Raw genomic sequence first — 25,278 nt, 5'->3', positions numbered from 1 at the left:
ACATTCTTTTTTTTTTTTTTTTTTTTTTTTTTTGGTTTTTGGGCCACACCCGGTAACGCTCAGGGGTTACTCCTGGCTATGCGCTCAGAAGTCGCTCCTGGCTTGGGGGACCATATGGGACGCCGGGGGATCGAACCTCGGTCCGTCTCCTAGGCTAGCGCAGGTAAGGCAGGCACCTTACCTCCAGCGCCACCGCCCGGCCCCTCAAATAATTATACATTCTTTTTAAAATTAATATCTTTATTTAAACACCTTGATTATAAATATAATTATACATTCTAAGCCTCAACACAGTAATATTAGTCTGGGTTTACATTAATTAGCATCAAGGAAGACAATGACTAAGTTTATCCTGTGGCTTCAAAAACCTACACTCTGCTATGTACTCCAGAAACTGCATATTCCAATTTGAGAAGGACCAATATCAAATGAGACTGAACTCTTTCTAGAAGACGATGATGACAAACTGGAAGAATCAAAGGGTAGTGGAAAGAACATAGACTTTGAAGTTTTAAAGAAATCCCAAGACTTGCAATGTCTTCAGTTTTCTTTTTTTTTTTTTTTTTTTTTGGTTTTTGGTTTTTGGGCCACACCCGGCATTGCTCAGGGGTTACTCCTGACTGTCTGCTCAGAAATAGCTCCTGGCAGGCACCGGGGACCATATGGGACACCGGGGTTCGAACCAACCACCTTTGGTCCTGGATTGGCTGCTTGCGAGGCAAACGCCACTGTGCTATCTCTCCCTGGGCCCATCATCTTCAGTTTTCTATAAAATGGGACCTTAATTATTTTGCAGTGTGATTCCATGGAGAAATTATAAAAGACCTAACAGAGGGAATGGCATAGACACAGTCACTCAGTAACTGATAATTAGTTCCCAACCTGCTTGAGGCAAATCTTTAGTAAATCTATGCATTGACAAAAACAAATGGTTACAGAAGCCACACTGAGAAATTCATCAGGAAAAAATTAGCTATAATTTACAAAGATCTCTCCAGACCACCAACTCCAAAGCATGAGCTCTGAAATTGGCAAATCTTATCTAGTGGGAGAAACATGAAAATGAAAAAATAATGTATACAATGGATGTCCTGTGGGCTAAAAAATTCTAATTATATTATTAATGTATTTTTTCCTTCTTTTGGCAGTGCTCAGGGCTTACTCTTGGCTTTGTGTCCAGAGGTCACCCACAGTGGTGTGCAGGGAGCCATAATATGGGCTCATCCATGTGCAAGACAAAAGATTTAACTACTCTCTCCCGCCCTGAGAGTGGAAGGTTCTGAAAAACATATAAAGGAGTCTGGAAAAGGCAGTTTCTCTTCTATTTCACTCCATTCTGGCTGGGCACTCTAAGAAAACATTTCTCTAGCAGGAAAATCCCTTTGTCAGTATAGAGAAAGTGTATTGTGAATAGTAGTTAAATTCCATTTTTGATGCATAATAAACACCATGTATCTCAAAAGAATTAATGTACAGCAAGCTCAGATAACAAAAGGCTACATATAATTTAGCCAAGGTATGTGCTTAGAGCATGAATGTAAAAGCAACAAAAATGAGATTCCATGATTCTGTTAATGACTGCCACAGATGTCCAAATCATTAAAAAATGGTGTATTTTGGGGGGGCCAGGTTGAAGTGATAGTACAGTGAATCAGGTGTTTGCTTTGCCTGTAGCTGACCTTCGTTTGATTCTTGGTATCCCATATGGTTAATCCCTAGTATCCCATTAGGTCCCCCCAGAGCCTGCCAGGAGTAATTTCTGAGTGCAGAGTCAGGAGTAATGCCTGAGAGCTGCTGGATATGGCCCCTCCCCAAAAGAAAGGTGTATTTTTGTAACATGTATGCATGAGCTATGCACATAGGCATTAAGGTACCTCCCCTATATTAAGTAAAATCAGAAGGATCTGCACTGTGGGAAGAATCACACTACCCAGAACTAACAGTTTCAGAGATTCAGTACCAGAGATATCACAAGGCACAACATACAAGGCCAGGGAGATAGTCAAAGGGCTAAATCACATGCATGACATCATAAGGCTTCAGGTTCAATCTCTAACTGAACGGCCTCTTGAGGACTGTCAGGTGACCCTGAAAGAATCCGCCCCCCAAAAATAAACAAAACAAAAAAGATCCACAATTTTTTTTAAGTTTTTGGGTCATACCCGGTGATGCTCAGGATATACTCCTGCACACAGATGCCCAGACGGACCTGAGTTCGATCCCCAGCATCCCATATAGTCCCCCAAGACAGGAGTGATTTTTTTTTGGGGGGGAGAGGGTCATACCCAACAGTGCTCAGGGGTTATTCTTGGCTCTACACTCAGAAATTGCTTCTGGCAGGTTCGGGGGACCATATGGGATGCCAGAATTTGAATCACCATCCTTCTGCATGCAAGGCAAACACCCAACCTCCATGCTCTCTCTCTGGCCCCTAGGAGTGATTTCTGAGTGCATAGCCAGGAATAACCCGAGTGTCACCGGGTATGGCACAAAAAAACAAAAAAGAAAAGAAAAAAAGGCATTTGGGTTTACCAAAGGCTATAGTTCACCAAACACTTTAGTATGTGGTTTCCAGAGGCCACAATTAATCAAAGTCCTTACTATTCAAAATGTAGTCCACAGATGTGGGAGTCTGTTAAAAATGGGATCTGCTTGATTTTGCCCCAGAGCAACTAGATCAGTATCCTTCTGATGCAGGATATTCAGGAAATTCATTTGTAAAATATAGTAAAATATAGCTTGCTCTACTTTTGTAGAGCAAAAATTCGGCCTATTTATACACAGTAAATGCAAATTTGGGAGGTGGGCATTTGCCTTGCATGTGTCTGACTCGGGTTTAATCCCCAGCATCCCATTTGGTCTCCCCCAAGCCTGCCAAGAGTAATTTCTTGGCTCAGAGTCAGGAGTAATCCCTGAGCATTGCCAGGTGTAGCCCAAAAACTAAAACAAAAAACTAGCTAATCTATACAAGAATAGGAATTTTTATAAAGTGGCAGTCTACTACTGCCTTAGAATCTAATCTTCCACAGAGCCAGATTTAGGCCTTTCTTGTAAAGTTTCCTTAAAGGAAATCTTGATTCTCTGAATGAATATATATTTAGCTACATATAGATTTAAAACAACAAGAAGGGGGCTTTTCCGTCTTCTCATTTTATTTCTCATTTTAATTTCTGGGATATGTTTGCATCTTAGAATTAAGTAGACTAGAACTATATGTAAACACTTTCTGCAATTATAATACCAACTATACCATTTAAACCCCCAAAGTCAGAAAAATTTAATGTAAATTACATAGGAACTTGTCTACATAACAAAGGTAATATAGTATTTAGAAAATCAACTGGAAAGGTTTTTATGCATTCTAACAAGAACATCCACACAAACAAACAAACAAAAGAACACCCATAAAGAGGAAAAGAAAAAAAATCTCAGGTTACTGCAATTTAGAAAAGTTCTAACAGCTTCTCTATATGAAGAAATACTGCAAGCATTTTCTAACCAATGACCAGGTAGCTAGGTAAAGTAAGGGAAAAAATTTATTGGTCAAAGGCAAGTAGGAACTAATACAAAAGCAAATGTAAATAATGTATTGTTCTGATGCTAAAGTAGATGAAAAAAGTGTAGAAACCTGACCAAGGAATATCAAAACAGAGGATCTCTCCCAAACATCACAGGCTACTATAGTCCTGGCTCCCCAAGCACCACCTGGGTGACCCTTGAAGTCTTTATCTTTAACGCTGCATGACCTGAGCAATCCTGCATTCTTGGACCCTAACATAGAACTAACAGCAGGATCATTTAGTATCACAAGGTATAGGCCCTAGAGCAGGGGTCTCAACCTCGCAGCCAGCGGGCCGTTTAGGGCCCTTGGTACAACATTTTGTGGCCCTGCCCTAGAGGAATCCTTTTTTGTTTTGTTTTGGTTGTTTGGGTCACACCCCCCAATGTTCAAGGCTTACTACTGACTTTGCACTCAAGGATCACCATGACTTTGCCTCCTGAGGCCCCCGGGTAAATTGAGTTTGAGACCCCTGCGAGCTAGGTGATCCTTTAGGAGGTATTTCCTTGCAAAATCAAGTCAAATTACATAGAATCTCTTTTTTCTTCTTAAAATTGAAATGTTCTTATTTTTTTCTGGGGGCCACATCTGGCAGTGCTTAGGGCTTATTTCTGGCTCTATGCTTATGGATCACTCCTGGCAGTGCTTAGGGGACCATATATGCCAGTGATCAAACCAGAGTAGACTACATGCAAGGCAAGTGTGTTAACCCCTATATAATCTCTCCAGCTCAAATTTGATATTTTTTGGTGCAATCTTACTACCATGTCATATTACTAAACAAAGTAATAAGTACATTTGTGCCAGGCATAAGATTGAGGAGGATAAAACAATGTAAGCTATAAATGTCTACAGAATAGAAAGGGCTATTTTTTTTGTCGGGGGTCACACCCGCAGTGCTCAGGGGTTTCTCCTGGCTCCATGCTCAGAAAATCGCCCCTGGCAGGCACGGGGGACCATATGGAATGCTGGGATTCGATCCACCATCCTTCTGCATGAAAGGCAAATGCCTTACCTCCATGCTATCTCTCCAGCCCCAGAAAGGGCTATTTTTAATGTTTTGTTTTGTTTGGTTTGGTTTGGTTTTTGGGCCACACCCGGTGATGCTCAGGGGTTACTCCTGGCTATGTGCTCAGAAGTCGCTACTGGCTTCGGGGACCATATGGGAGGCCAGGGGGATCGAACCACGGTCCGTCCAAGGCTAGCGCAGGCAAGGCAGGCACTTTACCTCTAGCGCCACCACCCGGCCCCTATTTTTAATGTTTTAAGGCATTACTGGAGTCTCCACAAAAATTTCAATATTCATAATTCAGTTCTCCTAAAGTTTATAGAAGGCTGTACATAATAATCCTGAGGAAGTTAAGTATATATCAATTCTACTCATTGAAGACATGATTATGAGAAGTAACTGCTAATATGCCCAAAAAAGACAATAGTGATTATTGTGCTGGCATGATTCTCCATTAATAAAATGTAGAACCTATAGAGATAGGACTATTACTCTATTTCCTTAAATTCTCTTTAAGTCAAAAAGTAAATGGACCTATATGGCTGGCATACATCCCAGACACATCACAATGTTTATAAAAGTAGGAGAGAATGTTGATGTGTGTAGAAGAAAAGGCTTTTTTGTTTGTATAATCTCTGGGAACATATATTTTCATATCTATGGCATCTGCTTTTCAATATCTTGTGTTAGAAAATAAATCAGTTTGTTGATCATCTTTATAATTATAAGGTATAACAGACATCTTATTTGCAAGCATCTAGCTAAAAAAAAAGCTTAATTTCTTTCACCACAGTTAAGTAGCTAGCTTATAAGAACCATGTGATAGATCTGTTTTTTTTTCTTTTTCTACACAGAAGAAAAATATTTCTCGTTTATCTCACAGAGAAACAAACACTAATTTTAGTTTCCATTGGTGGCACATTTTCAGATACGCTGGACTTTGGAGCCTTTCAGTATTAGATCTGAGGAAGTTAATTAAGTTGGAGTTTGACAGGGTGGAAGAAAAAAGAATCAAACAAGTAGTACTTCCCAATCTAAATAAAGTTTCCTTTTTTAAATGCAAGTAACTCAAATGGCTGATTCAAAACCTTGCAGAAGCTTCTACACAGGGCATAAGATAATAAAAATATTAAAAAGGCAAGTATGCAAAGGGCCCCAAGGGGAAAACATCTTTAGGGTTAGTTAAATGCTATTCTGGTCAAAAGGGAAATCTGTAGAAGTTATCCAGAAGCAAAGGCAATAATAATAAATTGTTTAAACACCAAATGCTAGTTAGTGACAGGGACAACAAAATAATCCTGTACACTTGTAACATATCCCATTATGCAGTATTAATGAGCTCTCATAATGGCAAATAATCCCTTCTGTTAACAAAGGACATTGCTCTGCTCAGCAAGGAAAGGTCGAGTTCTGAAAAACAATTGGAAGTTCTTAAGTACATGAAGAGTTTAAAATAACCAAAAGAAAGACAACAGATGCTTACCAGACTATCTAGTCCTCCTCCCAAGAGATCCACTGCTCCCATCGGCACAGAGGATAGTTGTGGCATATTGACTGGAGGACCAAGGTCGAGGTTCAAAAGATCCCCCAGAAGGTCACCCTGAGAGGGAATAACCTGAGGCTGCTCCAGGTTGGTGGCAGTAGTGGTGCCAACAGGGCTGTCACCTGCATCAGTGCTGCAGTCATGCAAAGAGGGGAAAAGAGAAAAATCAGTCTCACCTGAGACATAGTACCAAGGTAACAATATTGGATAAAACATATATATAAGGGGGAAAGGCTCTTATTTTGTAAATAAGATCTATATTAAGCAATTATATGGAAAAAAATCATAGGAATTTATTTTTATTTTATTTATTTATTTATTGGTTTTTGGGTCACACCCAGTGGCACTCAGGGGTTACTCTTGGCTCTGCGCTCAGAAGTTGCTCCTGGCAGGCATAGGGGACCAAAGCCAGGATTTGAATCATCACTGTGTTGAATTGGCTGCGCACAGGCAAACCCCCTACCACTGTGCTATCTATCTCTCCGGCCCAGGAATTTATTTTTAAATTAATATTTTAATCTACTCACTATGGGATAGAATAACAAAGTTTTTCATGACTGAGTTTCAGTCATAAAATATTCCAAAACCCATCCTTTTACCGGTGCATATTTCCCAACACCAATTTCCAGCTGGCCCCCTCCACCCTAGCCTGTCTCTGTGGTGGAATTAATTTTTTTCATTCAAAACACAGTTGCTTAAAAAAAAAGCAGACTTCAATGATTATTCTATTTTAGTTGAGCAACTATTTTATAAGAGAACACTAATGAGAATGCTGAGGAAGCATTTAATGTCATTTTTAGAAAAGGAAATAATTTTCTTTTTCTTTCTTTTTTTTTTTGTTTTGTTTTTGGGCCACACCCGGTGATGCTCAGGGGTTTCTCCTGGCTGTCTGCTCAGAAATAGCTCCTGGCAGGCACGGGGGACCATATGGGACACCGGGATTTGAACCAACCACCTTAGGTCCTGGATCGGCTGTTTGCAAGGCAAACACCACTGTGCTATCTCTCCGGGCTCAGGAAATAATTTTCTATCCTCAAATGATTTACTCTAACAACACACAAAGCAGTACTCACAAAAATAACTGGAAATACTTTATAACAGCAGAAATAAGAATTGTGTACGTGTCTACATAGTGACAAGCAAAACAAAAGCAGATGGGGCTGATTCTAAAAGCTGAGAATAATTTTATGACTAGATTTGATTAATATAAAATTTTTGGCTTTGGGGTCATACCCAGTGATGTTCCAGGTAACACCCGGAATGGTTGGGGGATACCGACAATTAACCGAGTCAGTCATGTGGAAGACAAGCAACCTAATCCCTGTACTCTCTCTCCAGATTCCAAGATTTAAAAGAATTATCAGAATCTGGGGGATAAGACTCCCCCAAAACAAGCAATAGGAAGTAAATTTGTTTGTGCCTTCTTGGAGGCAGGTTATGGTGGTGAGTGGGAGAATGAGGACACAGGAGAAAGGAGGTCATATTGGTAGTAGATAGTATTTGAATATTTAATGCCTGAAACCACTCTACTATGAACAACTTGGTAAATCACAGTGTTGTAATAAAAATTAGAAAACAAGCTTTGGGGCCGGGCGGTGGCGCTGGAGGTAAGGTGCCTGCCTTGCCTGCGCTAGCCTAGGACGGACCGCGGTTCGATCCCCCGGCGTCCCATATGGTCCCCCAAGCCAGGAGCAACTTCTGAGCGCATAGCCAGGAGTAACCCCTGAGCGTCACAGGGTGTGGCCCAAAAACCAAAAAAAAAAAAAAAAAAAAAAAAGAAAACAAGCTTTAAAAAAAAAAGAAAAATAGTAAAAGCAATCCTAGATAAACTTTAAAGTAGAGAATTGATAGCAGAGTTGGGAGTGTGGTTCAAGTGGTAAAGCACACGTTTTGCATGTGTGAAGCTCTGGGCACCCATGCCCCCAAATCTCCTAGCAACACCGGATATAATACTCCAACAGCAAAAGCACCAATAACAAAATACTACAGGTTAAGAAACTTTAAGCTTATGGGGCCGGGCGGTGGCGCTAGAGGTAAGGTGCCTGCCTTGCCTGCGCTAGCCTAGGACGGACCGAGGTTCGATCCCCCGGCGTCCCATATGGTCCCCCAAGCCAGGAGCGACTTCTGAGCGCATAGCCAGGAGTAACCCCTGAGCGTCACCGGGTGTGGCCCAAAAACCAAAAAAAAAAAAAAAAAAGAAACTTTAAGCTTCTTATTTAGTTAAGCAGGTAAAGACCTTCTAAGGATGAGGCCATAAATTAGGTCCTTCGATCCACAGTGCTACCCACAAGAATTGAACATGGCTATTATGCTTTGTTCTTTGGCCCCACACCCACCCCAACCAAGTATGCTATCTAAGATGCACTGCAGTCAGGTGTATGTGAGCAGAACTATGCCCCCACTAGGAAGCAAATAAATGTACAGGTAAAAGCACCAAGTCATGTATGCCAGCCAGATACAACAAGGGGAAGGGAAAGGGGAAAAGAATAAAAAACAAAATTAGAAGGGCTGGAGAGAGAGCATGGAGGTAGGGTGTTTGCCTTGCATTCAGAAAGACGGTAGTTAGAATCCTGGCATCCCATATGGACCCCCAAGCCTGCCAGGAGCGATTTTTAAGCGTAGAGCCAGTAGTGACCCCTGAGCGCAGTTGGGTATGACCCAAAAAAAAAAATAAAAAAAAAAAAATTAGAGAAGGGTGATTGATACTGTATTTTTTAAAAGTGCTTCAGGGAGGGGCCGGAGAGATAGCATGGAGGTAAGGCGTTTGCCTTTCATGCAGAAGGTCATCGGTTCGAATCCCGGCGTCCCATATGGTCCCCCGTACCTGCCAGGAGCAATTTCTTAGCATGGAGCCAGGAGTAACCCCTGAGCACTGTCGGGTGTGACCCAAAAACCACACACACACAAAAAAAAAAGTGCTTCAGGGGCTGAAATGATAACACAGTGGCTAGGGTGCCTGCTACATGCCCTCAGGTTCAGTATTTGACAACCCATATAATCCCAAGTACTGCCAGGAGTGATCACTGAGCACAAAGCTAGGAATAAACCCTGAGCATTGCTGGGTGTAGCCCAAAATCAAAAAAAAAAAAAAAAAAAAAAGAAATAAAGCTTTATTTCAACACAAAGAGGGTGTTTGCATCCTATGCCATCTTAAATTAGATGCTTTAAATTAAAGTGGGGGAACTATTTCTTTTTTGTTTGTTTGCTTTTTTGTTTCTTTGGCCACACCTGGCGGTGCTCAGGGGTTACTCCTGGCTGTCTGCTCAGAAATAGCTCCTGGCAGGCACGGGGGGGACCATATGGGACACCGGGATTCGAAACAACCACCTTAGGTCCTGGATCGGCTGCTTGCAAGGCAAATGCCGCTGTGCTATTTCTCTGGGCTCACTATTTCTATTTGTTTGTTTGTTTGTTTTGGGGCCACACACGGCTGTGCTCAGGGGTTACTCCTGGCTATCTGCTAAGAAATAGCTCCTGGCAGGCACAGGGGACTTGGGATGCCGGGATTCGAACCAACCACCTTAGGTCCTGCATCGGCTGCTTGCAGGGCAAACACTGCTGTGCTATCTCTCCAGCCCCACTATTTCTATTTTTTTTGGGGGGGGGGTTTGGGCCACACCCGGCGGTGCTCAGGGGTTACTCCTGGCTGTCTGCTCAGAAATAGCTCCTGGCAGGCACGGGGGACCATATGGGACACCGGGATTTGAACCAACCACCTTTGGTCCTGGATCGGCTGCTTGCAAGGCAAACACCGCTGGGCTATCTCTCCGGGCCCCACTATTTCTATTTTTTATGTTTGCCAACACACTTGATTTTTTTAAAGTCCATGCCTTTTAGAGATACCAAACAAAGTACTTATGGATGAAATGATAGATCTGGGATCAGATTTAAAACACTCCAAGTAAAAAAAACAGTGCAAACTGTAAAAGGCTTGTAATATACTTTTTTTTTTTTTTTTTGGTTTTGGGGCCACACCTGGTGATGCTCAGGGGTTACTCCTGGCTATATACTCAAAAATCACTCCTAGCTTGAGGGACCATATGGGACGCCGGGGATCAAACCCAGGCCCATCCTGGGTCAGCTGCGTGCAAGGCAAACACCCTATCACTGCGCTATTGCACCGGCCCCTCTCTGTAATATATTCTTAGTTATTATGGTTAGTAGACAAATCATCTAAAGAAATACATAAAGGGGGCCGGGCGGTGGCGCTAGAAGTAAGGTGCCTGCCTTGCCTGCGCTAGCCTTGGACGAACCGCGGTTCGATCCCCCGGCGTCCCATATGGTCCCCCAAGCCAGGAGGGACTTCTGAGCGCATAGCCAGGAGTAACCCCTGAGCGTCACCGGGTGTGGCCCAAAAACCAAAAAAAAAAAAAAAAAAACAAACCAAAAAAAAAAAAGAAATACATAAAGAAGCACAGAAGGAGAAGGTTTGGAAACTTGAGGTAAAACCAAAAGTTTCTGGGACCAGAGAGATGGCATAGAGGTAAGGCGTTTACCTTTCATGCAGAAGGACGGTAGTTCAAATCCTGGCATCCCATATGGTCCCCTGTGCCTGCCAGGGACGATTTCTGAGCCTAGAGCCAGGAGTAACCCCTGAGCACTGCCGGGTGTGACCCAAAACCAAACAAACAAAAAAACCCCAAAAATTTCTGGGACAGGAACGATAGCACAGCAAGCAGGACATTTGCCTTGCACTTACACAATTTGGTTTTGAATTCCGGTTTCATATATGGTCCACCAAATCTGTCAGGAGTAATTACTGAACAGAGCCATGAGTAACCCTGAACAACGAAGGATGTGGCACCAAAACAAAACAAACAAAACCTAATAAACCAAAGCTACTGGTTAGAGAAAAGAAAGAACACAGAAGTGCACAGATTAAAAAAGAAAAAACAGGGATCAAAGAGATATATAGTGGGTAAGGTGCTTGCTTTACATACGATCTGGGTTCAATTCCTGGCATCCCATATGGTCTTCAGAGCACTGCTAGGAGTGATTCCTGAAAGCAGGCCTTCCTGGCTCTGGTTGGCTATGGCCAAAACCAAAATAAATAAGGTCTGGATGACAGCACCCAGGTAGGGCATTTGCCTTGAATTTATCCAACCTGGGTTCAATTCCCCGCATCGCTTATGGTCCCGGGAGCCTGCAGGAGTAACTTCTGAGCACAGTCAGAAATAACCCTTGGGGCCGGGCGGTGGCACTAAAGGTAAGGTGCCTGCCTTGCCTGCGCTAGCCTTGGATGGACCGCGATTCGATCCCCTGGTGTCCCATATGGTCCCCCAAGCCAGGAGCAACTTCTGAGCACATAGCCAGGAGTAACCCCTGAGCATTACCGGGTGTGGCCCAAAAAATAAAAAAAAAAAATCAAAAAAAAAAAAAAAAAAAAAAGAAATAACCCTTGAGTGCCGCTGGATGTGGCCCCCAAACAAAACAAACAGAAATGTAAAATAAATTAATTAGTTAAAAAGAAAAACAAACTAAAAAAGATGACTTAAGACAGAGTATCAAAGAAGTCAAACATGAAATCTCAAGCTGAGAAAAGGAACAAATTAGCTAAAAGAATTTTTAAAATAACAAAAAAAGTACCTGCACACACATCTGACAATAAATATATGAAATCTTCATAAAGGATATTCTCTGCATAAGAAAGTATAACTTTGTAGTAAATGAACTATTTGGGAAATTACAAAACACATGCATTTATTAGCACCTTTACAAAAAGTGAAACAGGTAACAATGTACATACTTTTAAATCACTATATGAAAAAAATAAGAGTAATATAAGGGACGAGCGAGATAGGACAGCATGAAAGGCATTTGATTCACATGCAATAAACCTGGGTTCAATCCCCAGAATGCCCCATAAGATCTCCCCCAAATCAATAGGAATAATCCTTGAATGCAGAAGCAGGAGTACATCCTGAGCATATTCCATGTAAGGCCCTCAAAACATACCCACCCCCAAGAGAAAGAGTATTTACAAGACAAAAAGTTAATTAGAAAAATAGATCCTGGGGGGCTGGAGCAATAGCACAGCCATAGGGAGTTTGCCTTGCACACAGCCAACACGAGATGGAGCCTGGTTCAATTCCCAGCATCCCATATGGTCCCCTGAGCCTGCCAAGAGAGATTTCTGAGCGCAGAGCCAGGAGTAACCCCTGAGCATCACTGGGTGTGGCCCTCAAAAAAGAAAAACAGATCCTATAGTTTCTATAGGAATATGGACAATCAATTACTATGCATATTTTCTAATTATACAATGAAAGAAAATAAATATATTTCCCATTGTTAACTCCTAGGTATTAATAATTGCACAACTGTCATCAAATCAGTACTTTTAAAAGGTGAGATTTTTCTAAATTAGACAACTATTTATCACCTCACCCCCAAAAGCAGCTGGTAAACAAAATACAATAAGCAATTATCAAGGACAAGGCATTTTCCCCTTTCCTACCTAATTTTAAAGACAGTGAAGTAAGAATATTTAAAACTCGGGGGGCCGAGCAGTGGCGCTAGAGGTAAGGTGCCTGCCTTGCCTGCGCTAGCCTTGGACGGACCGCGGTTCGATCCCCCGGTGTCCCATATGGTCCCCCAAGCCAGGAGGGACTTCTGAGCGCATAGCCAGGAGTAACCCCTGAGCGTCACCGGGTGTGGCCCAAAAACAAAAACAAAAAAAAAAAAAAAGAATATTTAAAACTCTAGAAGAGGAAGGATTGATTAGGTTTTAAAGTATTGTATTTGATGTTAGAGGCTATTACTTTTAATGACATTTTTGAGGGAGTGGAAAGGTTTAGGACATAATGATGGTCTACAAGAAACCTAAGTAGTATTAGTACTATTATGACATGCTACTTGAAGCTATATGTAAAACCTATTTATTCCAAAAGGGATTTCTCCTCTTGTGCTTCCTTTCAGAACACAAAACAATTTATACTATAAGGAACTGAGAAGATAACAAAGATATTAATCAAAAAAGATCATGTAAGAAATTGTGCTGCTGCTTTTTTGTTGTTGTTTTATTGAAGTTGTTTACGTATTGGTTTTTTCCTTGTGTTCTAGAAAGTTTTTTAATCTGACTGTTGATTTGCTTCACTTTACTCTTCTCATTTGAGTCAAAGTTGATTAGGAAAAATGTAATTTAAATGGCATGTAATTATGGCTACAAAGGCAAATAAAACAGGAAGAAAAGCCTTATTTATTAACAAAACCTAAACCAGAGTAAGAAATTATAGTCATATGTAGAGATTATTATATATAATTGCCTACAAGGAGCAACAGTTTAATGTAAAAAGTCTTATAAAGTTCAATGACTCTCTTGGGTGAAAAAAATGCTATAAGGCTAATGAAAAAAACATTTTTTTTTTTTTTTTTTTGGTTTTTGGGCCACACCCAGTAACGCTCAGGGGTTACTCCTGGCTATGTGCTCAGAAGTTGCTCCTGGCTTGGGGGACCATATGGGACACCGGGGGATCGAACCGCGGTCCGTCCAAGGTTAGCGCAGGCAAGGCAGGCACCTTACCTTTAGCGCCACCGCCCGGCCCCGAAAAAAACATTTTTTCTTTGGGTTGTCCCCTTTCCTTTCCATTTGTGCTCATAGTCTATTTTTAAAAAAACGTTTGTTTTGTTTTGGGGCCTGAGGAATAACATAGCAGATAGAACATTTGCCTTGCATGGCTGACCGGGTTTGATCCCCGACATCCAATATGATCTCCTGAGCCTGCCAGAAGTAATTTCTAAGCAGAATAGGAATAACCCCTAGTTACCACTGAGTGTGGCCCAAAAAACAAAAGCAAAGAAAGTTTGTTTTCTGGGCCACACCTGTCAGTGCTCAGGGCATACTCCTTGCTCTGTACTCAGGGAACACTTCTGGTAGGCTCAGGGGAACATATGGAGTGCTGGGGATCAAATCACATACAAGGCAAATGTCTTACCCACTGTACTCTCTTTGACCCTGCTTCCAGTATATTTAAATAGAACTCAATGGGCCAGACATTGTTCAGTGGGCTGAGCACATGCTTTGCATGCAGGAGGCCTGAGTTTAATCTCCTTAAACCACATGATACCAGAACCATCCACCAGGAATAACCTAGGCACAGAACTAGAGTAACCCGGGACTGAAGCAGTGGCGCAGTAAGGTGTTTGCCGTGCATGCAGCTGACCTAGGACAGACCACAGTTCGCATTCCCGGGCGTCCCATATGGTCCCCCAAGCCAGAAGCAATTTCTGAGCATATAGCCAGAAGTCCCCCTGAGTAGCCCCCCCACAAAAAAAAGAGACTGAAATGACTCTAAGATAACCATTTTAAAATTTTATTATATATTACTCCCAAATTAAAAACTAAAGCTAAAATGCAAGAATTTAACTGTTATCCAAAACTGTTCTTACAGAATTCTTATTAATAGAATCAATTCAATTTGGTTAAGTAAAATTAACCAAACTGGACACAGTTGAAATTTATTGTCTACATAGAATACAGACTATTTTTTTATAAAATGATTCTGCATGCCCCAGATATATAATCAATTAATTTTTGATAAAGGGGCAAGAAATGCAAAATAAAGCAAGGAAAGCCTCTTCAACAAGTGGCGTTGGCACAACTGGTCAGTCACTTGCAAAAAAAGTGAACTCAGACCTCCATCTAATACCATGCACAAAGGTCAAATCCAAATGGATTAAAGACCTTGATATCAGGCCCGAAACCATAAGGTATATAGAACAACATGTACAACATGTAGGTAAAACGCTCCATGACATTGAGACTAACAGCATTTTCAAGGAGGAAACAGCACTCTCCAAAAAATGAAAGCAGAGATAAACCAATGGGACTAAACTAAGCTTCTGCACCTCAAAGGAAATAATGCCTAGGATAAGAGGGGGGTCAGATCATTCGTCCTTGAAGCTGGAGTAAGTTTCAGTGTGCTGTATACCAGTGTATAAGATGACCCCCGACTTTTAAGAAGTTTTTCATGGGTTAAAAAGTCGTCTTATACACCAGAAAACACGGTAATATAAAATTAATACATAAGCTTTTTCCAAGTTTTCTACTCAGGGATGACTTCAACCCTTTTCTAACTAGAGACTTAAGCAACTATCAAACTTCAAAGGTTCTTACAAAATATTCTAAAGTTGTAGTTTTATTTACTTTAGAAAACAGAATATAAAGAGACCTATTCTGTGTATGGTCACAGTTATTTAGATGCACCCCTAAGGCAATATTGCAAATTTATTCACAGCAAGTTCTTTCCTAGACTATAAATGCATTGAACAATGTTTGAACACAGTTATTTCTTTTTTTTTTTTTTTTTTTTTTTTTGGCCACACCCGGTGACACTCAGGGGTTACTCCTGGCTATGTGCTCAGAAGTTGCTCCTGGCTTGGGGGACCATATGGGACACCGGGGGATCGAACCGCGGTCCGTCCAAGGCTAGCGCAGGCAAGGCAGGCACCTTACCTTTAGCGCCACCGCCCGGCCCCAAACACAGTTATTTCTTATTTAAACCTCATTCATCTGCTTACCTCCCATGATGTATTGGCAAGTGTTTGCGGTGGATTCCATGACTTCCTTCCACAAAAGCATTGGGAGGTTTATGGTACACAGAGGCCAAAGAACCAATATGGCAGATCAGCTCATCCAGTAGAGTTGGTTCAATAAGATCTGTCTCTTCAGAGATCAGAGGCTTCTCAGATAAGACCACTTCTTTGGCTGTGACAGGGTCCGTTGAGAGAAGGCGCCAATAAATGTAGCCCCGGTCTCTAAGGTCAGGATTATCAGAGTCCTAATAAAAGCAAAGGCAAGAAAGCTTAAATAAAATTTTCCTTCACTAGAAATCCAAGCTGCAAATCTCTTACCAAGATAGGCAATGCTGGGGCTGGAGAGATAGCATGGAGGGAAGGCATTTGCCTTGCAAGCAGAAGGACTGTGATTCAAATCCCGGCATCCCATATGGTCCCCTGAGCCTGCCAGGAGTGATTTCTGAGCGTAGAGCCAGTAGTAACCCAAGTGCTGCTGGGTGTGACCCAAAAACCAAAGGGAGAGAGAAAGATATGAGAGAGAGAGGGGGGGGGGCAATGCTGCAGTGATTTATTATGAAGAGTTGGCTATTAAGATATTTTGCGGGGCCGGGTGGTGGCGCTAGAGGTAAGGTGCCTGCCTTGCCTGCGCTAGCCTAGGATGGACCGCGGTTCGATCCCCGGCGTCCCATATGGTCCCCCAAGCCAGGAGTGATTTCTGAGTGCATAGCCAGGAGTAACCCCTGAGCTTCTCCGGGTGTGGCCCAAAAAACCAAGAAAAAAAAAAAAAGATATTTTGCTTAGCCCTTTACCTGGTCTGTATTGTGAATTGGGGGACAAAAAAAAAAAAAAAAAAGGTATTTTGCTTAGACTTGGGTTCTAATGAGTCCATGGCTCAACTAAGGCATTTGTGGTTAAATCTAATTCAATACCCTATACCACATAGGCCATACATGGTTCAAATCCTTGCATTACATGCCAGGTAAATCTAAGCACAAAGGCAAGAGCTAATATTAAGAAATGCCTGTTGGGGCCACAAAGATAGCATAGAGGTAGGGTATTTGCCTTGCATGTAGGACGACGGTGGTTCGAATCACGGCATCCCATATGGTCCCCCAAGCCAGGAGCAATTTCTGAGCAAAGAGCCAGGAGTAACCCCTAAGCACTGTCAGGTGTAACCCAAAAACAAAAACAAAAACAAACAAACAAAAAAAGAAATGCCTGTTGACACAGGTTAGTTCTTTGAACATAGTTGGTGTAGCACATAGTCTCCCAATCATCATAGGACACAGCCCTAGTGCCTTGAACATCACTGGTATGGTCAAGATAATCCTTGACATTGCACAATTCTTGTAGCACCTCATCCAGGGGGCTGGCACTGAAGATTGCACAGCTGTGTCAGTATTGCTTGGAGAGGCTCTGGGCCTCCTAAGCCTCCTTGGAGTAACTTCTAATCTCTAAATTAGATCTCATCAACCACGAATGTTTCAAAGAATTTAAATATACCTTGGCCCAGAGAATAGTGAGGAGTAGTAAAGAAACTGAGTAGAAGAGGAGAAACAGGGGGCCGGGTGGTGGCGCTGGAGGTAAGGTGTCTGCCTTGCCTGCGCTAGCCTAGGACGGACCGCGGTTCGATCCCCCGGCGTCCCATATGGTCCCCCAAGAAGCCAGGAGCAACTTCTGAGTGCATAGCCAGGAGTAACCCCTGAGCGTCACAGGGTGTGGCCCAAAAACCAAAAAAAAAAAAAAAAAAAAAAAAAGAAGAGGAGAAACACAAATATGAAAGAATGGGGGGCCAGGGGCCAAGCAGCCTCAGGTACATAGTGTTAATGAAGAATAGAACTAAATATTCAAGCCAAACACAACAACAATGAAATCAAGAGACCCAAACTTTAACAATCTAAACTTAAAATGGGCCTGCTGGGGGCTGGGAAGGTGGCGCTAGAGGTAAGGTGTCTGCCTTGCCAGTGCTAGCGTAGGACAGACCGCGGTTCAATCCCCCAGTGTCCTATATGGTCCCCCCAAGCCAGGGGCGATTTCTGAGTGCATAGTCAGGAGTAACCCCTGAGCGTCAAATGGGTGTGGCCCAAAAAACAAACAAACAAAAAAAAATGGGCCTGTTGTACTGGCAGGCTGGGAGGCAGGGGTGGGAGGTGATATGGATGGACTTGGGGAACACTGGTGGATAGAGGTGGACACTGGTGGTGAAACTGGCTCTGATTCATTGTATGTCTGAAAACCAACTATGAAAGACTGTAAATCACAATGATTTTAATAAAATTAAAATTAAAAAAATTTTAAATATAAACCAAGGGTCCAGAGATAGGACAGCTACTAAGGGACCTGCCTTGCATGCAGCAAACCTGGGTTCAATCCCTGGCACTCCATATGATCCCCAAGTCCTGCCAGATCTGATCCCTGAAAGCAGAGCCAAAAATAAGCTCTGAGCACCACTGAATATAGCGTCAAACCAAAAAACCAACCATACAAACAAAAAAACGAACAATGCTAGTCCTAAGAGACCTCAAGTTGAAAGAGAAATTGTGGGGGAAAATTTTTTTTTTTTTTTTTTGGTTTTTGGGCCACACCCTGTGACGCTCAGGGGTTACTCCTGGCTATGCGCTCAGAAGTTGCTTCTTGGGGGACCATATGGGACGCCGGGGGATCGAACCGCGGTCCGTCCTAGGCTAGCGCTGGCAAGGCAGGCACCTTACCTCCAGCGCCACCGCCCGGCCCCAAAATTTTTAATCCAGTATAAGTTAACTGGTGGTGGGGCTGGAGAGATAGCATGGAGGTAAGGCGTTTGCCTTGCATGCTGAGAAAGGTGGTTCGAATCCCAGCATCCCATATGGTCCCCCAAGCCTGCCAGGAGCAGAGCCAGGAGTAACCCCTGAGTGCTGCCCGGTGTGACCCAAAAACCAAAAAAAAAAGTTAACTGGTTGAGATGGCCTTGAGACATACAAATGTTTAACTTCTAAAAATATTAGAATAATTCACAAAATGCACCCTACATTCTTATTATCTTTATTTAAATAATTATTGAGAATATCCTAGAGACCCTACGGAAGCTTTAGAAATGAAGCACTACACAGTACCTGACTTTAATAAGCTCAGAATATTAATACAATTTACTAATCTATATATAATACAGTTATAGTGGCATTTTAATCAAAACTTGTTAAAGAAAATACACAGCAAAGTGCTTCCAAAGGAGTGATACTTAAATTTAGTAGTGCCTTTTTTTTCTGGTGTCAGTTGTAAAATAATTTTATGCATGCTCATGGCTAAAAAAACCCATATTTTTCATGAGACATCACAATTTATAAGGGTAAAATACAAAAATAAATCCGCAATGATCCAACTCTTCACCACCTTCACTCTCCCATCCTCAGCCATATTAATAGTTCAGTACATAAACTTCCAGACAGTTCCCACGCACTTACTTATTTACTTTATACAAAACCAGACTCATATTATACATGTTGCTGCATACAGTTAATCTTTAATAAAGAAGCAAAAAATATAAAGTATGGAAGACCTCTTCAGCAAGTGGTGGGAAAACTGTTGACCACAAGCTAAAAAATGAACGTAAGACTTCTATATGACATCACACATAAAAGTCAAATCAAAATGAATTAAAGAGGGCCGGAGAGATAGCATGGAGGTAAGGCATTTGCCTTGCATGCAGAAGGATGGTGGTTCGAATCCCGGCATCCTATATGGTCCCCTGAGCCTGTCAGGAGCGATTTCTGAATGTAGAACTAGGAGGAACCTGAGTGTTGCCGATGTGACCAAAAAACCAAAAAACCAAAAAAAAAACTTAAGAGTGGCCGGAGACATAGCATGGAGGTAAGACATTTGCCTTGCATGCAGAAGGATGGTGGCTCGATTCTGGCATCCCATATGGTCCTCTGAGCCCACCAGGAGCGATTTCTGAGCATAAAGCCATGAGTAACGCCTGAGCACTGCCGGGTGTGACCCAAAAGCCAAAACAAAAGAAAAATTAAAGATTTCACTATAGAACTGAATCTGTAAGGTATAGAAGAACACATACAGACTTTCTAGGATATTGAAACTAGAGGTATCTTTAAAAATAAAAAGCCACCAAATAAACAAATGGAGGCTAACATAAATGAATTGGTCTACATTAATTTAAGAAGCTTCTGCACCTCAAAAAAATGAAACCAGGGGCGGAGAGATAGCATGGAGGTAAGGCGTTTGCCTTGCATATAGAAGGATGGTGGTTCGAATCCCAGCATCCCATATGGTCCCCTGAGCCTACCAGGAGTGATTTCTGAGCATAGCACCAGGAGTAACCCCTGAGCACTGCCGAGTGTGACCCCCCAAAAAAAACAAACACACAAAAAAATAAAGACCAGGAACCTAGAGAGGTAGAACAGTGGATAAGAAACTCAGCCCTAAAAAAAAAAAAAAAAAGAAACTCAGCCCTGAACACAGCCATCCCAGGTTTGATATCTGGCATCCCATATGGTCCCCCAAGTCCACCAGGAGTGATTCCTGTGTGTAAAGTCAGGAGTAACCCCTGAGCATCACCAGGTTTGGGTCCCAAACTAAAACCAAATAAAATAGAAAACAAAATACAAACAAACAAAATTAAAGTTCTCAGATGAAGGCAATTTGTGATTCAATGTTACTTTTATAGAAGTATGTCCAAGTATTACAGGGGCTAAAGTGAGAGCACAATAGGTAGGATATTTGTTTGTCTTGTATGTGGCCAACCCAGGTTCAATTCCTGGCATTCCCATATGGTTACCTGAGCACTGCACGGAGTAACTCCTGAATGTATAACCAGGAGTAACCCCTAAGCATTGCTGGGTATGAACTCTCTCAACAGCCCACACCAAAAATAAGTATATCTATTCCATTAACACTAAACGTTTAAGTTCGGGGCCAGAGAGATAGTACACCAGGCACTTGCTTTACACTTCTATTAATCAGAATTTAATCGTTGGTGTCCCATATGATCTTCTGAGCCTGCCAGGAAAGATCTCTAAGAGCCAGAAATAAGCCCTGAGCACAGCTGGGTGATGCACCGTCCCTCCCCTGCCAAAATAAGTTTAAGTTCAATTTTCAAAAATATCATGAAAGCTGACGCTTAAATAAAATCAATCCTTTGCTTTTTCTAGATATCTTACCTGTGTTGCCAAACTCAAGACCTGTTGTACTAGTTCCTGTGTTTCTGATGGCTTCTTGAGAAATAGTTTCACTATGGCAGTAAGCAGAGTGAGCTGTACCTAAGGAGACATAATTTAATAAAAAGAAAGTCATGTACATTATTCCATGCCATAATTTCCAAAAATGGTGCTACCCAACTATGAATTACTACTATGGGTTTTTTTGTTTAAGACACAAAATTAAAAGCTCAGCCAATATCAACAATACTTTTTAACAAATAAACTGAAAATTCATTAGCATCTTATCTCCAAATTGCATTTTTGCCCCACCCTCCCAAATTGCATTTTGGCATCAAAAATAGTATTTGTTTCTGAGGCAGAAAATCACTTATATTTCTATTTTTTTTTTTTTTTTTTTTTTTTTTTTTATTTTTTTTTTTTTTTTTTTTTTTTTATTTTGGGTCACACATGGCTACTCCTGGCTCTGAGCTCAGAAATCGCTCCTGGCAGCACAGGAGATCATATGATGCCGGATTCGAACCACAGTCTGTCCTGAATCGGCTGCATGGAAGGCAAACACCCTACCACTGTGCTATCTTTTCAGCCCTATATTTCTATTTCTATAAAGCACATGCTAGCATATTGATGAAGACAAACCTTATTTCTGACCAAATCCTTTATTATTTTCTTCCATCAAGAGCCTTGACTTTGGGGGAAATTCCATCTTTCATACTGGGCAAAACCAAGATAACAGAAATATGCCAGTTTATAATTTAAGTGTGGACCACTAAACTACATCTATTCTTTGCATAAGTTTGCTAAAGTTTACTATGGTGACCTTCATGAGTACTTCAATTTGTAGTTGAATATAGGTAGTAGGGAAAGGAGTTTAATAATCTCTGGACAATAGAGAAACAAAGAAATAGGGATATGATTCAGTAGCAGAGGACATACCTTCCATATAAGGTGTTGGATTCATTCAATCCCCTGAACTATGCATACAAAAAAGGGAATGAGTATGACCATCCACAATCTATTATAACTGCACATGCCTGCATTACCCAATCCCAGCTGAAACTGCTGCTGAAATGAACCATACTCATCATGAACAGAAAAGTGTATCTTTGGTACCAGTATTACAAAGTTCTAGCCACTGCTCTAAGTCACTTGTTAAAGTGTGGATTTGAACCAACAGCAGCAGCATCATGCTGAACCCTCTAAGAAGATTTACTGAGCCCAAAACTCTAGGGAATGGAACCTGGCAACCTTGATCAAATTCTTCAGGTGTTTCTAAAGTCATTTTTGAGAACTAGCACTCTAAGTTAGAAAATTGTTTCACAAAAATCAGAACAGATAAAGGTCATTCCTCATGGGGGGAAAATAAACATTAGGAATTCATTTAAAAAAAAGAATTCATTTATAGGCACAGGCAGTAGTAGGGTGTTTGTCTTGCATGTGCTTAACCTAGACGGACCGTGGTTCAGTTCCCCGGCATCCCATATGGTCCCCCCCAAGCTAGGGGCGATTTCTGAGCACATAGCCAGGAGTGACCCCTGAGTGTCACTGGGTGTGACCCAAAAACAAACAAATAACAACGAAAAAAGAATTAATTTATAGAAGCCGGAGTGATAGCATAGTGGTATAGCATTTTCCTTGCACAAGGCTGACCCAGGATGGACCTGGAATCTATCCCTGGCATCCCATGTGATCCCCCAAGCCAGGAGCGATTTCTGAGTGCATAGCCAGGAGTAACCTGAGTTTACCAGGTGTGGCCCAAAAATCAGAAAAACTATATATATCTAGGGGCTGGAGAGAGCACAGCAGAAGGGCATTTTCCTTGCATGCAGCCAACCCAGCACAGACAGTGGTTTGAATCTCAGCACCATATATGGTTCCCCGAGCCAGCCAGGAGCGATTTCTGAGCGCAGAGCCATGAGTAACCCCTTAGCGCCACCAGATCTGACCCAACAACAAAAACAAAATAAAGAATTTATTTATAAGGGGCTGGAGCAGTAGCACAGCATATAGGGAATTTGCCTTGCACGTGGCCAACCTGGGTTTAATCCCCAGCATCCCATATGGTCCCCTGACCACAGCAAGAGTAAATGGTGAGTGCAGAGTCAGGAGTAATCCTTGTGCACTGCCAGGTATAGCCATTCCAAAACAGAACAAACAAACAAAAAAATTCATTTATAAAGTCAGAACTATCAAAAGCGGGTATATGGTGCTTGCCTTGTATGCAGCCAACCCAGGTTTGATCCTTGGACTCCATATGGTCTCCTGAGCACCACCAGGAGTAATTCCTGAATGCAGAGTCAGAAGTAACCTTTGAGCATAGCAGTAAGAGTCAGAAGTAACCTTTGTGCATTGCCAGGTATGGCCCAAAACTTAAAATATCTCATTATAATAAAGAGACTTAACCTTCCCTGAAATCTTCCTCAAAAGATCTAGGATAAAGGATATATGTAAGAACTAACCTGGGTGCTTTCATCATGAAAACCCTCCAAGAAGCTCTCTAGTAGTTCATCTGCATTGTCAATTCTTTCGGCATATTCGCCCACAATCCAAATCATAGCAGCTCGAGCATCTGGTTCATCCAGTGAATCCAAGTTCTCACAGAGAGTTGCAATGATACTTTCATACCTGATATTACAAAAATGGATTATGGTTACCAGGGACAAAAATAAAAACTGCATTAATAAAGATGACTAAATGCAAAACCAAAAGTAAGGTATACTAAATCAAATTATAAAGGTTATAATTAAGAGACTGTACAAGTAATATGCAGACATTAAATATCTTAAATTTCCTTTCAATTGTTTTAATAACTAAAACTTAAACTATTAAATTAAATCATAAACTCACCAACTATTCTATAATTTTGACAACTGTAATATTAAAAAGGAAAAATCAAGCTACAGTATTAGATAACACTAGCTTATATTTTGAACACTCTTATAACTAGATCAGATAATTTTCCTATTATCCTATTTTGCCTTAATGACAGAGGAAGAGTATTCATTTAAGAGTAGCATCCAGACTATATATAGTACTGTGTCTTTTTTTTTTTAGGCCACACCTAGTGATGCTCAGGGGTAACTCCTGGCTATGTGCTCAGAAATCACTCCTGGCTTGGGGGACCATATGGGACATCAGGGATCAAACCCAGGTCCATCCTGGGTCAGCTGCCTACCTCGTAAGCAAATGCCCTAACGCTGAGCTATTGCTTTGGTACTGTGTCTTAATATTTAGTCTTATCTGTTTTTTTATAGAGACCTTTATGTTCTTTTCTTTCAATAATTACTTTTATTTGTACAACTCTGGACAATGCTCTCATTATTTACCATATTGACTTCTTGTCTAATACAGCTTTAAACATCCGAATGACTTTGTATAATAAATTAGATGTATGCAATCAAATAGTTTGCTCACTACTACAGGATATTTTTTTTGTGGGGGTTGTTTTGGAGCCACACCTGGCAGTACTCAGGGCTCTGCACTCAGGGATCACTTCTAATGGTGCTCTAGGGACTATATGGGATGTCAGAGATTAAACCTGGGCTGGCCATGTGCAAGGCAAATGACCTATTTTTATTATCTATTATCTATTTTGCCCCCAGTTTTAATCCCTGGCATCTCAAATGGTCCCCCAAGCCTGCCAGGAATTATTTCTAAGCACAGAGCCAGGAATAAAGACTGAGCACCACCAAGTATGGCCAAATAAAAACAAAAACAAATGTAGACTTGATTTTTATGGGAGCACCTATGTACTTTAGAAAAATTCTGAGACTGATAATTTTTATTACGTATTATATAATAAAATAGGTTAAAATCAAGTTTCAATTGCATGTATGATATAAATCTTTATCCATTAATATATTATAAATAGCCAGTGCTCAGGGGTTACTCCTGGCTGTTTGCTCAGAAATAGCTCCTGGCAGGCACGGGGACCATATGGGACACTGGGATTCGAACCAACCACTTTAGGTCCTGGATCAGCTGCTTGCAAGGCAAACGCCGCTGTGCTATCTCTCCGGGCCCCAATATATTATAAATTTTTAATAATGTATTCATTATGACCATTATACTGAAAGGGAAAAAATTGGGGATTACAGATTAGACCAGACCTAATCGTTCTTAGATGCTAGGAACTGAGCCCAGAGCTCCTGCATACACTTCAGTAATTCTTACATAAGTCAGTTTCAAAATGCCTTACTTAAAATTTTCCTAAATTATCTTTACAAAAAGCAGGGGTAGAAACATTTGGACATACTTGTTGGGGTATTTGCGAAAAATGTCCCTGATGACAACAATTGCCTCTTGGACCACGTAATTTACTTTAGTCTGGATGAGATCAAGCAAAGTGCTTACACAGCGTTCTGCAGATTGCTGCAAAGAAGAGGATAATAAATTAGAAGTTTATTTAATAATACAACTTCAATATAGAATACTTTGGGAGCATACAGATACATCAACTAAAATAAACTAAAAGATTAAGCACTTAATGTGATCAAGCTATAAG

At 41.3% G+C, this 25,278-nt stretch overlaps 1 protein-coding gene across 1 annotated transcript in view; it reads right to left on the bottom strand.

Moving 5' to 3' along the window:
• AP2B1 (adaptor related protein complex 2 subunit beta 1) overlaps positions 1-25,278 on the bottom strand; it is a 156,133-nt gene that overhangs the window by 65,769 nt on the left and 65,086 nt on the right. Inside the window, exons 10-14 of the mRNA XM_049771462.1 lie at positions 25,030-25,145; positions 23,234-23,399; positions 20,778-20,876; positions 15,628-15,887; positions 6,052-6,244 (exon numbers count right to left, since the gene is read on the bottom strand). Of these exons, the coding sequence (XP_049627419.1) occupies positions 6,052-6,244; positions 15,628-15,887; positions 20,778-20,876; positions 23,234-23,399; positions 25,030-25,145 (834 nt within the window). The remainder of the gene's footprint in view (positions 1-6,051; positions 6,245-15,627; positions 15,888-20,777; positions 20,877-23,233; positions 23,400-25,029; positions 25,146-25,278) is intronic.

Source organism: Suncus etruscus, chromosome 1 (genome assembly GCF_024139225.1).
Source record: "Suncus etruscus isolate mSunEtr1 chromosome 1, mSunEtr1.pri.cur, whole genome shotgun sequence".
Lineage (NCBI taxonomy): Eukaryota > Metazoa > Chordata > Mammalia > Eulipotyphla > Soricidae > Suncus > Suncus etruscus.
The sequence above is the reverse complement of the archived record's forward strand: the minus strand, read 5'-3'. Positions and strand labels throughout refer to the sequence as shown.